General features: G+C 44.5%; 1 protein-coding gene across 2 annotated transcripts in view; it reads right to left on the bottom strand.

Annotated features, from left to right (window-relative positions):
• Window positions 1-12,996, bottom strand: part of LOC134338906 (alpha-taxilin-like) — a 48,890-nt gene that overhangs the window by 18,618 nt on the left and 17,276 nt on the right. For both annotated transcript variants that reach the window (XM_063035086.1, XM_063035087.1), the window contains 3 exons: window positions 9,469-9,639; window positions 3,638-3,832; window positions 2,784-2,903 (listed from right to left, as the gene is read on the bottom strand). In XM_063035086.1, coding sequence (XP_062891156.1) covers window positions 2,784-2,903; window positions 3,638-3,832; window positions 9,469-9,639 — 486 coding nt within the window. The remainder of the gene's footprint in view (window positions 1-2,783; window positions 2,904-3,637; window positions 3,833-9,468; window positions 9,640-12,996) is intronic.

Here is a 12,996-nt window from a genome sequence, read left to right as displayed (position 1 = left end):
ATTGGTCAGGGCATGAAGGGATACGGAGAGAAGGCAGGAGTTGGGGCTTAGAGGAAAATTGGATCAGCCAAGATGAAATGGCAGAGCAGACTTGATGGGCCAAGTGCCCTAATTCTGCTCCTATATCTTATGGTCTTGTGTCTGTGGCATGTGGATGGAAGCTGGAGCGTCTGGAGGAAACCCACATGGCCACAGGGAGCACATACAGACACCTTACATACAGTGGTGGGAATTGAACCAAGGCCTTTGTTGCTGTAATAATGTTACCCTTAGTGTCACCCTTAATGCCACCATGCTGTCTTATAGTTTCTCTCACTGTTGAAGGTAAAACATTGAAGAGAAAAAAAAAGAGGTTTCTATGGAAGGACAAGGACATTTGATTGTTTCAGGAAAAATGGAATCAACAACAAATCAGGTTGAAATTTTTCTGTCCACAGAGACTGCACAACTCGCTGGATGTTTCCAGCTACTACGGTCTTTCTGATTACATTCAATTAATTATTTAAAACATTATGACCCCTCCAATCTGTCCAACAATCTCTTTGACCCCCTCCCCACCCCATCATCAGGCAGCAGGTACCATAGCATTAAGACAAGAATTGTTAGAATGGTAAACAGCTTCTTCCCTCAGGCAGCTGAACTCCTGCCATCACCCAGGTCTCACCACATACGAGGCACCAGTAGTGTTATACTGTTTACTTTTTAAACTCGTGTTGTAAAGGCACCCTATTATATGTTAATTTGTTTGTGGTAATATTACCTGATGTGTGTGAGATACACATACTGTGCTGTGTACCTTGGTCTGGAGGAGTGTTGCTTTGTTTGGCGGTATAGAGTTGAATGACAATGATCAGAATTTGAACTTGATTATGCCAAATGTCATACCCAGCACGATAAAAGGTTTATTTTAACTGTTCAATTAAAAATTAGAAATTTATATCAGGAAAGGTTCTAGCATAAATCAGTTCCAAAAACATCACGAGAAGTTTTGTGTAACATTTTCCCTTGCCATTTGAAAGGCATTGATTGACCCACACCGGAAACTGGTTTGGGTTACTGTTGGTGGAGGTGGTGTATGTTAGGACTAGACCCTTGTTGGGAACTGGTTTGGGTTATTGTTGGTGGAGGTGATGTATGTTAGGACTAGATCCTTGTTGGGAACTGGTTTGGGTTATTGTTGGTGGAGGTGGTGTATGTTAGGACTAGACCCTTGTTGAGAACTGGTTTGGGTTATTGTTGGTGGAGGTGGTGTATGTTAGGACTAGACCCTTGTTGAGAACTGGTTTGGGTTATTGTTGGTGGAGGTGATGTATGTTAGGACCAGACCCTTGTTGAGAACTGGTTTGGGTTATTGTTGGTGGAGGTGGTGTATGTTAGGACTAGACCCTTGTTGAGAACTGGTTTGGGTTATTGTTGGTGGAGGTGATGTATGTTAGGACTAGACCCTTGTTGGGAACTGGTTTGGGTTTTTGTTGGTGGAGGTGGTGTATGTTAGGACTAGACTCTTCCAATCCAGTGTAGTACAAGAAACAACTAGGAAAGCTTACAGGTGTTAGCACGTTGCTCGGGGAATCAAGCACAATATAAAAAGATTATTGACACACAAGGGAACACAGATGCTGGAATCCCGAGCAAAAAAAACTTCAGGAACTCAGTGGAAGGACCATAGAGAACTGGATGGTCAACGTTTTGAGTGAGATCCTTCATCTGGTTATGAGGCCTCTGGTGAGCCCGGACCTGGAATATATAGAACAGCGTAAGGTCTCCCAACGTAAGGATGTCAGTACATTGGAAACAGTTCAGGGAAGGTTGCTGGGTTATCTATGGGGACAGGTTAGACAGATGAGGCTTGCATTTTCTCAAGATTACAAGAGGGAGGTAGCTTAATTATGACATGTTCAATCCTGAGTGGTGTTGCACAGTTATAGAGAAATTGTTTCCTGTTGTGGGAATCTGGAACTGGCTCATTGTTCAAACATAAGGGGTCACCCACATAATCACATTAAAGGGATCATCCCTTGCTTATTCTCAAAGAATCTAATCTTTGGAACTTCCTTCCCCATGAGGCAGTGGAAGGAGAGCCCAAATAGGCAGAGGGAGATGGATTCTTGAGAAAGGAGGATATTGCAAGGACATGATTTGGACCGGAGAGAGTGGAGAGAAAAAACACCAGGATGTTATCTTGGATGGAACATTTCAGTTCAGAGGAATGACAAGGTAATCTGGTTTTGCTTTCTGGACTAGAGGAATGGGGGTGGGGGAAGGGTGTGGGGATCTGATGGAAGGGTACAAAATTTTGAGCACAGACAGGATAGTGAGAAGCTTTTCCCCATAACAGGCATGTAAAACCAGAGAACTCAGGTTTAAGGTGAAAGTGAAGAGCACTGGAGGGAAGTTGAGGGCAAGATTTTCATCCAGAGTTATTAGTTATTTGTAAATCAATGCCTGAGGTGGTCAGGTCAGTATTCCCTTAAAGCCCTTGAATTGACAAGGTACAGAAGACTAATGGGCCTGGTGCTGGAATAGGAGACTAAATAATGATTAGCAAGGATATGAATAGACTGCTTCTTTGACTAACTTTTGGCCAAACCTCCAAATCATTTATTTTCCAGCATTGTGAATATTTTTGTCCGTTTATACCGCATAAATTGCCTTGAAATATTTAATCTCCTTTTAAGGCATTGTAAAATGTATATGGTTATCAAATCAGCACATTCAGTAACACTGGTGCCTTTATGTGCATAATAATTGAGAGAGAAAGTTCAAAGGGTTTGACAACTCACGTAATCTTTCTCCTTCTGATGCCTTTCCTCCGCTTCCTTCAGCAGCTCCTGCGCTTGCTGGAGCTTGGCATCAATGAGTTGCTGTTGTAGATCTTTGTGCTTGAACACCTTGTCAATGTGCTGTGAACAAGTTTTCATGATTAAAAACTGATACCATCTCAACACAAAAATCAGTTAATTGATTCCTGCATGTAGCATTTTGCTGATGCACTGCCTCCTGCTTTGCTTTCACCAAATGAACTTGCCAAAAGGATGCTTACTTCACTGAGACAAACTATACTTTCAATATAAAGCATTGCACCAAACCTCACCCCTGTCAATCCAAGCCTTGGGTTTATTTGAAGCAGAATATACTGTGTCTTCACATATACTGGGTCTTTACATATATAATGCCTGAACATACTTTGATACAAGGGTTAATATTTGAAATCAAACATTTTCTAGTAAAGACATCTCTACCCTACTTGCCACCTGGAAGGAGCATGAATGCAGTTGGCATTTTGTTTTACGTAATAGAAAGAAGTTTGGCCAAATATTTGCTGATAGCTTCAGAACATTTGATTGGAAATAAGACAAAAAACACTTCTCAAAAAACTTCAGTTTGTCAAATGTGTTCAGTAAAGTTTCCTTAATCAGTACATAGAAGTCCCAATAAGAGTGCGTGCGATACTTGAAATTAGTGAAAGATCCTGAAGCGTGGACCCAGGGTCCCATTCCTCAACCTTGCACTGTGTCATCCTTGACAAAACCTGTTCATCTCTAGCAATCCACAGTACCACATCCAATTCAATTAACCAGACGTAGAACAAGACAATAAACTCCATTTCGAACAGACACTCTCTGGCAAACGTTACCTCCTCTCGCAGCTCATATTGCTCGATCAGTTTCTTCAGTTTCTCAGCTAACTCCATGTTTTCCTGGCGCAGTTTGGAATTCCGTTCATTGTGTTGTTCCATCTGTGCCTGGATATCATTTAGAGTTACTTGGAAGTGAGAAGTGATCTCTTTACGCTTTTCTTCCTCATCTCTTCCACGTTGAACACCTTCTTCCTTTGGGAATATTTTATAAACAGATAAAATTATAATACTGACAAACACAAGAAAGGCAACAATTTTATTTGTTACGTCTCTCACATTTTATGGCACGTAATAAAGCTGAAATTGACCCACTGGCTAACAAAACTTTCTGACAAAGGAATAAATCTCAACTGGGCTGTCAAATAAACTCCCCAAGACAAGGCATCCAAGGTAAAAGACCAATCTGCAAATCATCGATCTACATAGAGAGAGGATGTTTAACAAGCAGATTAAGATAGTACTGGTAAAGCACAACAATGGCTTGCTGGCAGCAAGAACAACTAACTACTTATTTATCACACACTTTTCTGGTAAACGATCACTGCAATCAGTAGTCTGCAACTTCCCTGTCGGAGTTGAGCTTTGAACCGCCCGCACGACCTGGCAGTTTTGCGGTGTGAACTGAAATCGCGAAGGTGCAGGACTGTTGCAGTGTGGAGGAGACATGACAAATCGAGGTGGGCTCAGGCCCAAGAGCAGGCAAGAAGCCAATGTTTGGCTGCGATTGGAGACTATTCAAAGCAGCCAAACTGAGCCGAGGCAGTCGGGCTCAGGCCCGAGAACAAGGAACAAACGGAGGTTTGACCAATTTAAGCGCTGGGCTGAATTGGAAAGATTCAGTTCGGGCTGAATCAAGGCAGCAGATCCCCGGCCAGAGAGCATATCGAAGCCACACAACCCAGGTCAGAGAGCAAGCACTGACTTGCTATTTGGCCAGTTTAAGCACTGGGCTAGATTGAAAAGGTCAGGGTGTTAGGGTCAGAAGAGCAGGACGGGCCAGTGTTCAGCATCGCTGCCCCGCGAGGTTTACTCACCTACGTGCTGAACTGACGCTGGCTGTTGCCTGCAACATCAGCCTCTTGGATTGGCTGCAGTGTCATGACTTTGGACTCACTTTCATGAATTTCAGTTCTAAATGTTGTTTGCTTACTTTTAATGCTTGCACAATTTGTTTTTTCTTCTGCACACTGGGTGTCTGTCGGTCTTTTTTTTTTAAAATGGGTTCTACTGGGTTTCTTCGTTTTGTGGATGCTTGTAAGGAGACAAATCAAGGTTGCATATAGCAGCACACACAAAAAATGCTGGTGAACGCAGCAGGCCAGGCAGCATCCCTAGGAAGAGGTACAGACGACGTTTCGGACTGAGACCCTTCGTCAGGACTAACTGAAGGAAGAGCTAGTAAGAGATTTGAAAGTGGGAGGGGGAGAGGGAGATCTGAAATGATAGGAGAAGACAGGAGGGGGAGGGATGGAGCCAAGAGCTGGACAGGTGATTGGCAAAGGGGGAGGGGGTGAAAAACCCAGAGGATGGGCAAGGGGTATAGTGAGAGGGACAGAGGGAGAAAAAGGAGAGAGAGAAAAAGCATGTGTGTATATAAATAAATAACAGATGGGGTACGAGGGGGAGGTGGGGCATTAGCGGAAGTTTGAGAAGTCAGTGTTCATGCCATCAGGTTGGAGTCTACCCAGACGGAATATAAGGTGTTGTTCTTCCAACCTGAGTGTGGCTTCGCTGAACACCTACGCTCTGTCCATCAGGGAAAGCAGGATCTCCGAGTGGCCACACATTTTAATTCCACGTCCCATTCCCATTCTGACATGTCTATCCATGGCCTCCTCTACTGTAAAGATGAAGCCACACTCAGGTTGGAAGAACAACACCTTATATTCCGTCTGGGTAGCCTCCAACCTGATGGCACAAACATTGACTTCTATAACTTCCGTTAATGCCCCACCTCCTCCTCATACCCCATCCGTTATTTATTTATATACACACATTCTTTTCCTCTCTCCTTTTTCTCCCTCTGTCCCTCTCACTATACCCCTTGCCCATCCTCTGGGTTTTCCCCCCCTCCCCCTTTTCTTTCTCCCTGGGCCTCCTGTCCCATGATCTTCTCATATCCCTTTTGCCAATCACCTGTCCAGCTCTTGGCTCCATCCCTCCCCTCCTCCTGTCTTCTCCTATCATTTCAGATCTCCCTCTCCCCCTCCCACTTTCAAATCTCTTACTAGCTCTTCCTTCAGTTAGTCCTGACAAAGGGACTCGGCCTGAATCAGCGACTGTACCTCTTCCTAGAGATGCTGCCTGGCCTGCTGCGTTCACCAGCAACTTTGATGTGTGTTTCTTGAATTTCCAGCATCTGCAGAATTCCTTGTGTTTGCGTTTTTAAATACCCTATTAAATATTCTTTCTGTGGACTGCGATCACTGCGATTTTCAGCTAGTAATTTCCCTTTGGGAGCTGAGTCTTTGGACAGTATGTATGAGCTGGGTCTTTGGATAGTCTGTACGAGCTGGGTCTTTGGACAGTCTGTACGATGTTCATGCCATCAGGTTGGAGGCTAACCAGATGGAATATAAGGTGTTGTTCCTCCAACCTGAGTGTGGCTTCATCTTTACAGTAGAGGAGGCCATGGATAGACATGTCAGAATGGGAATGGGACGTGGAATTAAAATGTGTGGCCACTGGGAGATCCTGCTTTCCCTGATGGACAGAGCGTAGGTGTTCAGCGAAGCCACACTCAGGTTGGAGGAAGAACACCTTATATTTCGTCTGGGTAGCCTCCAACCTGATGGCATGAACACTGACTTCTCAAACTTCTGCTAATGCCCCACCTCCCCCTCGTACCCCATCCGTTATTTATTTATATACACACACATTCTTTCTCTCTCTCTCTCTCTCTCTGTCTCTCCTTTTTCTCCCTCTGTCCCTCTGACTATACCCCTTGCCCATCCTCTGGGTTTTTCCCCCCTCCCCCTTTTCCTTCTCCCTGGGCCTCCTGTCCCATGATCCTCTCATATCCCTTTTGCCAATCACCTGTCCAGCTCTTGGCTCCATCCCTCTCCCTCCTGTCTTCTCCTATCATTTCGGATCTCCCCCTCCCCCTCCAACTTTCAAATCTCTTACTAGCTCTTCCTTCAGTTAGTCCTGACGAAGGGTCTCGGCCTGAAACGTCGACTGTACCTCTTCCTAGAGATGCTGCCTGGCCTGCTGCGCTCACCAGCAACTTTGATGTGTGTTGATTTAATAGTAGTTTGCTGCCGCGAAATGTCGCTATGTCTTGCTAGTGCCAATTTGTAAGTTCCAAGGGATAAATGGCCTATTTTAAAGTTGCCAAGCTGTAACTAGTGAGGCCTTGATTATTTACATACTTTTCAACTTGGATAAGGGTCCAAATGTAACCTATCCAAAAGCAATTTACTACAAGTGCTGGAAAACAGAAAAACAGAAAACGGTGGAAGTACCCGACAATGTGTGTAGAAAGAAATAGAGTGAACATTCCAGGTTAATGAACTTTCATCAGAACTGGGGAAGAATAAACTCATACAGCACAGAAACAGGCTCTTTGGCCCAGCTCAGTCACATCAACTCTGATGCTTTATTACACTAATCTGATTTCCCTCGATATTCAATCCAAGTACCTGCCCAAAAGCCTTTTAAATACTATAATTGTGCCTTCACCACTTCCTCTGGCACCTTGTTCTATTTAACCCTCTGCATGAAAACCCAACCTTTCAGATCTCTTTCAGGCAAAAAGATTTCAGAGAAATCAGGTCCTTTCTATAGCGTCTGTGACCTAACCAATGAAGTGTCTGCTCATGTTCTCTATGCGCCAGCTAATGAAGGCAAGTATCCTGTACTTGGACCTGAACATAGCATCCCAATTACTGTATTCACTGCCCTGACTCAATGCCAATGAGCGAAACACCTTCTCCCCCCACCCCATCTACTCATAATGCTGCTTTCAACAACTATACACTTGTACTCCAGGACCCCTCTGTTCCATTACACTCCATTGCACCCTACTTCTCACTGTACAAATCCTACACAGGTTTGACTTCCCAAACTGCATCCTCTATCAAAATCCATCCCACTTCCCTATCTGATCAAGACCTGCTTGTACTCCGTGATAAATTATTCAACATCAGCCACTTTCAATTTTGTGTCATCCACAAGTGTACTGATCAAGCCTAGTGCATTCCGATTATTTAGTTATAACAATGACCCCAACACCAATCCCTGCAGTACAGCAGCTGCCATTTCAAGAGACAATCTTCACCCACCACCACCTGTTTCTTGCCACTAAGCCAATTTTGAATCCACCTAAACTATCTCTTCCTGGAGTCCATGGGATGACCCTTTCAGATTTTGCTACTAGCACACGAAGGGTTGTCACCCTCTACCTCGCTGGCATGTTAAGTACATTTCATGATCGTACACCATCACATTTCCTTTTCCAGTTTCTGATATGCAGACAGTGTTGACAATGTGGAGTTTATGATGATTTGTCTACAGATGTCAGAACTGGCATACTTTTACTGTTTTTATTGAACAAATTATTCAGTGTGTACATGTTGTCGTCACCATACAAAAAACTGCACAGCACAAGATTCTTGCGGACAATGGTCGTTACAGATTAGAGGGAACATTGGTCGGGGCCTCCAAATAATGACTCTGGAAACTTTCCTGCACATTTCACAAATTCCATCCCATCCAGGCCCTTAACACTTTGGGTGGCCCAGCCAATACCAGGGAAATTAACATCTCCCACTAATACAACTCTATTATTCTTACAACAATGAGCAATTTCTCCACACATCAGCTCGAGTTCCTACTGATGATTGGATGGGAGGGGGTCAATAATACAGCCCCATTAGAGTGACACTGGACTTCTTGTTTCCAACTTCTAACCATTTGGCCATACAGAACAATCTACCAAGAACGTTAATCCAGTACAGCTGTTACGTCCTCTCCAGGCGACACACCTCTCCAGGCTCACCTGCACTTGTGTCACACCTGTACATCTGTATCCAGGAGTAGCCAGTTGCCAGGCCTTCCCTTCTTTCAGCCATGTTTCTGTTATGGTTGTGATATGCTAGTCCCAGAACCAATCCACATTGCGAGTTTGTCTGCCTTGTTAAACCTCAGGTATTGAAATCAATTAACTATTTCCTTTCCTGCCTTTACTGTGTCCCTGGCTATCTAGATGAACTCTCACTGATCCTGGCCACATCCCTGTCTTCTACCATGTGGCCAGTTGCTAACCATCCCAAAAGACAAGCAAATTTACCACCAGAAATCAAATAATTTAACTGCAGTAACCTATCAGGATCCAAAGTTACAGAAGTTGTAAAATTAGTCAGCTCCATCATGGGTTCTAGCTTCTGTAGTATCCAAGACATCTCCACATGTGTGCCTCAAAAAGGGAACACCCATTATTAAGGACCACTATTACCCAGGGCATGTCCTCTTCTCATTGCTACCCATCAAGGAGGTACAGAAACCTGAAGACAAACACTCAGTGATTCAGGAACAGCTTCTTCCTCTCTGCCATCTGATTTCTGAATGGGCATTGAGCCCATGAACACTACCTCATTTTACATTTCCTATTTTTTGCACTACACATTTAATTCAACTATATTAGGGTTAGGGTTAGGACATACACACACACACTTGCTATTCAGAGTTTCCTTTTTCTTTCTATTATCATGAATTGCATTGTACTTCTGCTGCTAAGTTCACAAATTTCACGACATATGCCGGTGATATTGAACCCAATTCTGATTGATATGGTCTGCCCACCCGTTTAGAATGAGCAACCAGCTTACCTTGAGTGTTCGATTGTGACGCTGTAGCTCACGACACAAGCTCTCTAGCTTGCTACGTGCGAGAATGGCTTTGCTATGCTCATTCCGCAAGTGATCCTTCTCTTGGATAATCTGGGTTTGTTTCTTTTGTAGCAGCCTCATTTGCTTTTGTGTATTTCTGTGCTCTTCAAGCTGTAGGAAGATCAAGTATTGCTATTTACGCTTGGCATCAAACTTACTTAATAACAACCTAAAATCAAAACGTTTTCTGGAAAAGTATCTAGCTGTGCCAGGCCGAGTCCAGGTACTGATGTGTCACTTCATTGTGGAGTTACAGGAGGGGTTGCTGTGTTCAGGACATGCACACCTGCAAGTAGTCGAATGTTAGTGCTATGCACTCCAGCCTTGCTGACCACTAGGTGCTGTGGGTTTGCAGCATGTTGCACTCAGGATAAGGATTTCACAATGAGAGAAGCCTCTGACTGTGGCTCCAAGTTCAGCACAAACAGCAATTGCAACATTTCAAGCTCCATGACTTCCTGATGAGCAGGAGGCTGAACCAATTAATACTAGATCTATTCCCTAATGCAGACAGTTAATGGCTGAAGATTCTGCCTGCTCTACCCCGCCTGAGCTAAACGGATTCGAACATAGAATCAGTAGATCACAGGACTCAATTTTTTTTTTTACAGTCATTTTTTCAATGGAAACAGCATTTAATTATCCATTGCCAATTACTACTGAGGAGGTGGTGGGAAACTGTCTCTGTATTGCTGCAGCAGAGCTGTGGCTACTCCCATACAACTGCAAGGGATGGAGTTCCAGGACTTTGACCCTGTCACAGCGAAGACACAGTGGTGTTAGAAAGTTTGAGAACCCTTTCGAATTTTCTCTATTTCTGCATCAGTATGACCTAAAACGTGATCAGATCTTCACACAAGTCCTAAAACTCAACAAAGAGAACCCAATTAAACAAGTAACACAAAAACATACTATCTTTTAATTTACTTATTGAGAAAAATGATCCAATATTACATGTATTTGTTGGAAAAAGTATGCGAAACTTTACTTTCAGTCACTGGTGTGACCCCCTTGTACAAACTTCAACTAAACATTTCCAGTAACTATTGATCAGTCCTGCACATCGGCTTGGAGGAATTTTAGGCCATTCCTCCTTACAAAACTGCTTCAGCTCTAGGATGTTAGTGGGCTTCCTTGCATGAACTGCTTGCTTCAGGTCCTTCCTCAGCATTTCCATAGGATCAAGGTCAGGACTTTGACCCGGCCATTCCAAAATGTGAAATTTCTTCTGCTTTAACCATTCTTTGCTGTGTTTAGAGCCGCTGCCTTGCTGCATGACCCACTTTCTCTTGAGCTTCAGTTCACGGACAGATATCCTGACATTTTCCTGTAGAATTTGCTGGTACAATTCAGAATTCATAGTTCCATCAATGATGGCAAGCCATCATGGTCCCAAGGCAGCAAAGCAGGGCCAAACCATGACATTGCCACCACCACGTTTCACAGATGGGATGAGGTTCTGGCGCTGGAATGCAGTATTTGCTTTTTGCCAAAAGCAACACTTCTCATTTAAGCCAAAAAGTTCTAGTTTGGACCCATGCATCCACAGAACATTTTTCCAATAGCTTTCTGGCTTATCCACATGGCCTTCAGCAAACTTTAGATGAGCAACAATGTGCTCTTGGAGAGTAGTGGCCTTCTCCTTGCAATCCTGCCACGCACACCATTGTTGTTCAGTGTTTGTCTGATGGTCGACTCAGGAACACTGACACGAGAGGCCTGGGGTTCTCGTGACCTCCTGGAAAATGACACATATTGTTCTTGGAGTGATTTTTGTTGGTCGACCACTCCTAGGAAGAGTAACAACAGTGTTGAATTTACTCCATCTGGCTGACTGCAGATTGGTGGAGCCCAAACTCTTTAGAAATGGGTTTGTACCCTTTTCCAGCCTGGTGAGCATCAACAACTTTTTTTTTTTTTTTTTGAGGTCCTCAGAAATCTCCTTTGATCGAGGCATGGCACACTTTCAAAAACCTGTGTGGTGAAGATGAGACTTTCATGGTGAAGGCCCAGGTATACGTTCTTTAAATAGAGCAGGGCCTCCCACACTCTCACCTGATTGCCATCCCATTGATTGAAACACCCAACTAATTTCCCTTTTAAATGAACTGATAATCCTAGAGATTCACATACGTTTTCCAATGTATACAGGTAATATTGGATCATTTTTCTCAATAAATATATGAACAAGTATAATGTTTTTGTGTTGTTTATTTAATTGTGTTCTCTATCTAGTTTTAGGACTTGTGTGAAGATCTGATCACATTTTAGGTCATATTTATGCAGAAATAGAGAAAATTCTAAAGCGTTCACTGTACATACATGTCAGAGAAGGCACAGGAGAGAAGGGGGTAGTGCTCTTAGGGAGGGAGTCACTGTGAAGGCACAGGAGAGAAGGGGGTAGTGCTCTTAGGGAGGGAGTCACGGTGAAGGGACAGGAGAGAAGGGGGTAGTGCTCTTAGGGAGGGAGTCACGGTGAAGGGACAGGAGAGAAGGGGGTAGTGCTCTTAGGGAGGGAGTCACTGTGAAGGCACAGGAGAGAAGGGGGTAGTGCTCTTAGGGAGGGAGTCACGGTGAAGGCACAGGAGAGAAGGGGGTAGTGCTCTTAGGGAGGGAGTCATGGTGAAGGCACAGGAGAGAAGGGGGTAGTGCTCTTAGGGAGGGAGTCACGGTGAAGGGACAGGAGAGAAGGGGGTAGTGCTCTTAGGGAGGGAGTCACGGTGAAGGGACAGGAGAGAAGGGGGTAGTGCTCTTAGGGAGGGAGTCACTGTGAAGGCACAGGAGAGAAGGGGGTAGCGCTCTTAGGGAGGGAGTCACTGTGAAGGGACAGGAGAGAAGGGGGTAGTGCTCTTAGGGAGGGAGAAACGGTGAAGGGACAGGAGATAAGGGGGTAGTGCTGCTAGGGAGGATGTTCCAGGACTTTGTCCCTGTCACAGTGAAGGTACATACTCCAATACAATTTCAAGGCCTGGTGGAAGGTGGGTTGGAGGCAACTTACAGCGGGAGGTGTTCTCATGCTTTTGCTACACTTATCCTTCCAAAGGCCGCAGGTTTGAAAGTGGCTGAGAAGTCTTGCTGGCAGATTTTGTGCCTTGATCAACTTTCTGCTCAATTGCTATTTCACCACTCTCCAGTGAACCAGCTCACAGTGTGCCACCGCACCCCTCCCTCACCCCCACCCCCAGAGCAGGGAATTCCAGGTTTTCAGCTCCTACTGGTTCATCCCCTGGCTCTGGATTCTACACCCTGCGGACCCTGTCCGTCCCTCGGAGGTTTGGAAATCTCAGTGGGGTCAGCTCTATTCTCTTGGAGTCCAGCAAACAAAGGCAAATGTTATTTAACATCTCCCAGCCTTGACTCTTGAACTCACAAAGAAGAGTGGCCATCTTAATGATTGCTAATCTCCATCCCAGGGACACTGATTGTTAAGACAGCCAAATAACAGGTGTCCATGTCTATGTTGTATCT

The sequence above is a fragment of the Mobula hypostoma genome, chromosome 28, assembly GCF_963921235.1.
Source record: "Mobula hypostoma chromosome 28, sMobHyp1.1, whole genome shotgun sequence".
NCBI lineage: Eukaryota > Metazoa > Chordata > Chondrichthyes > Myliobatiformes > Myliobatidae > Mobula > Mobula hypostoma.
Note: the sequence above shows the minus strand (reverse complement) of the source record. Positions and strands in the feature narration are given on the sequence as shown.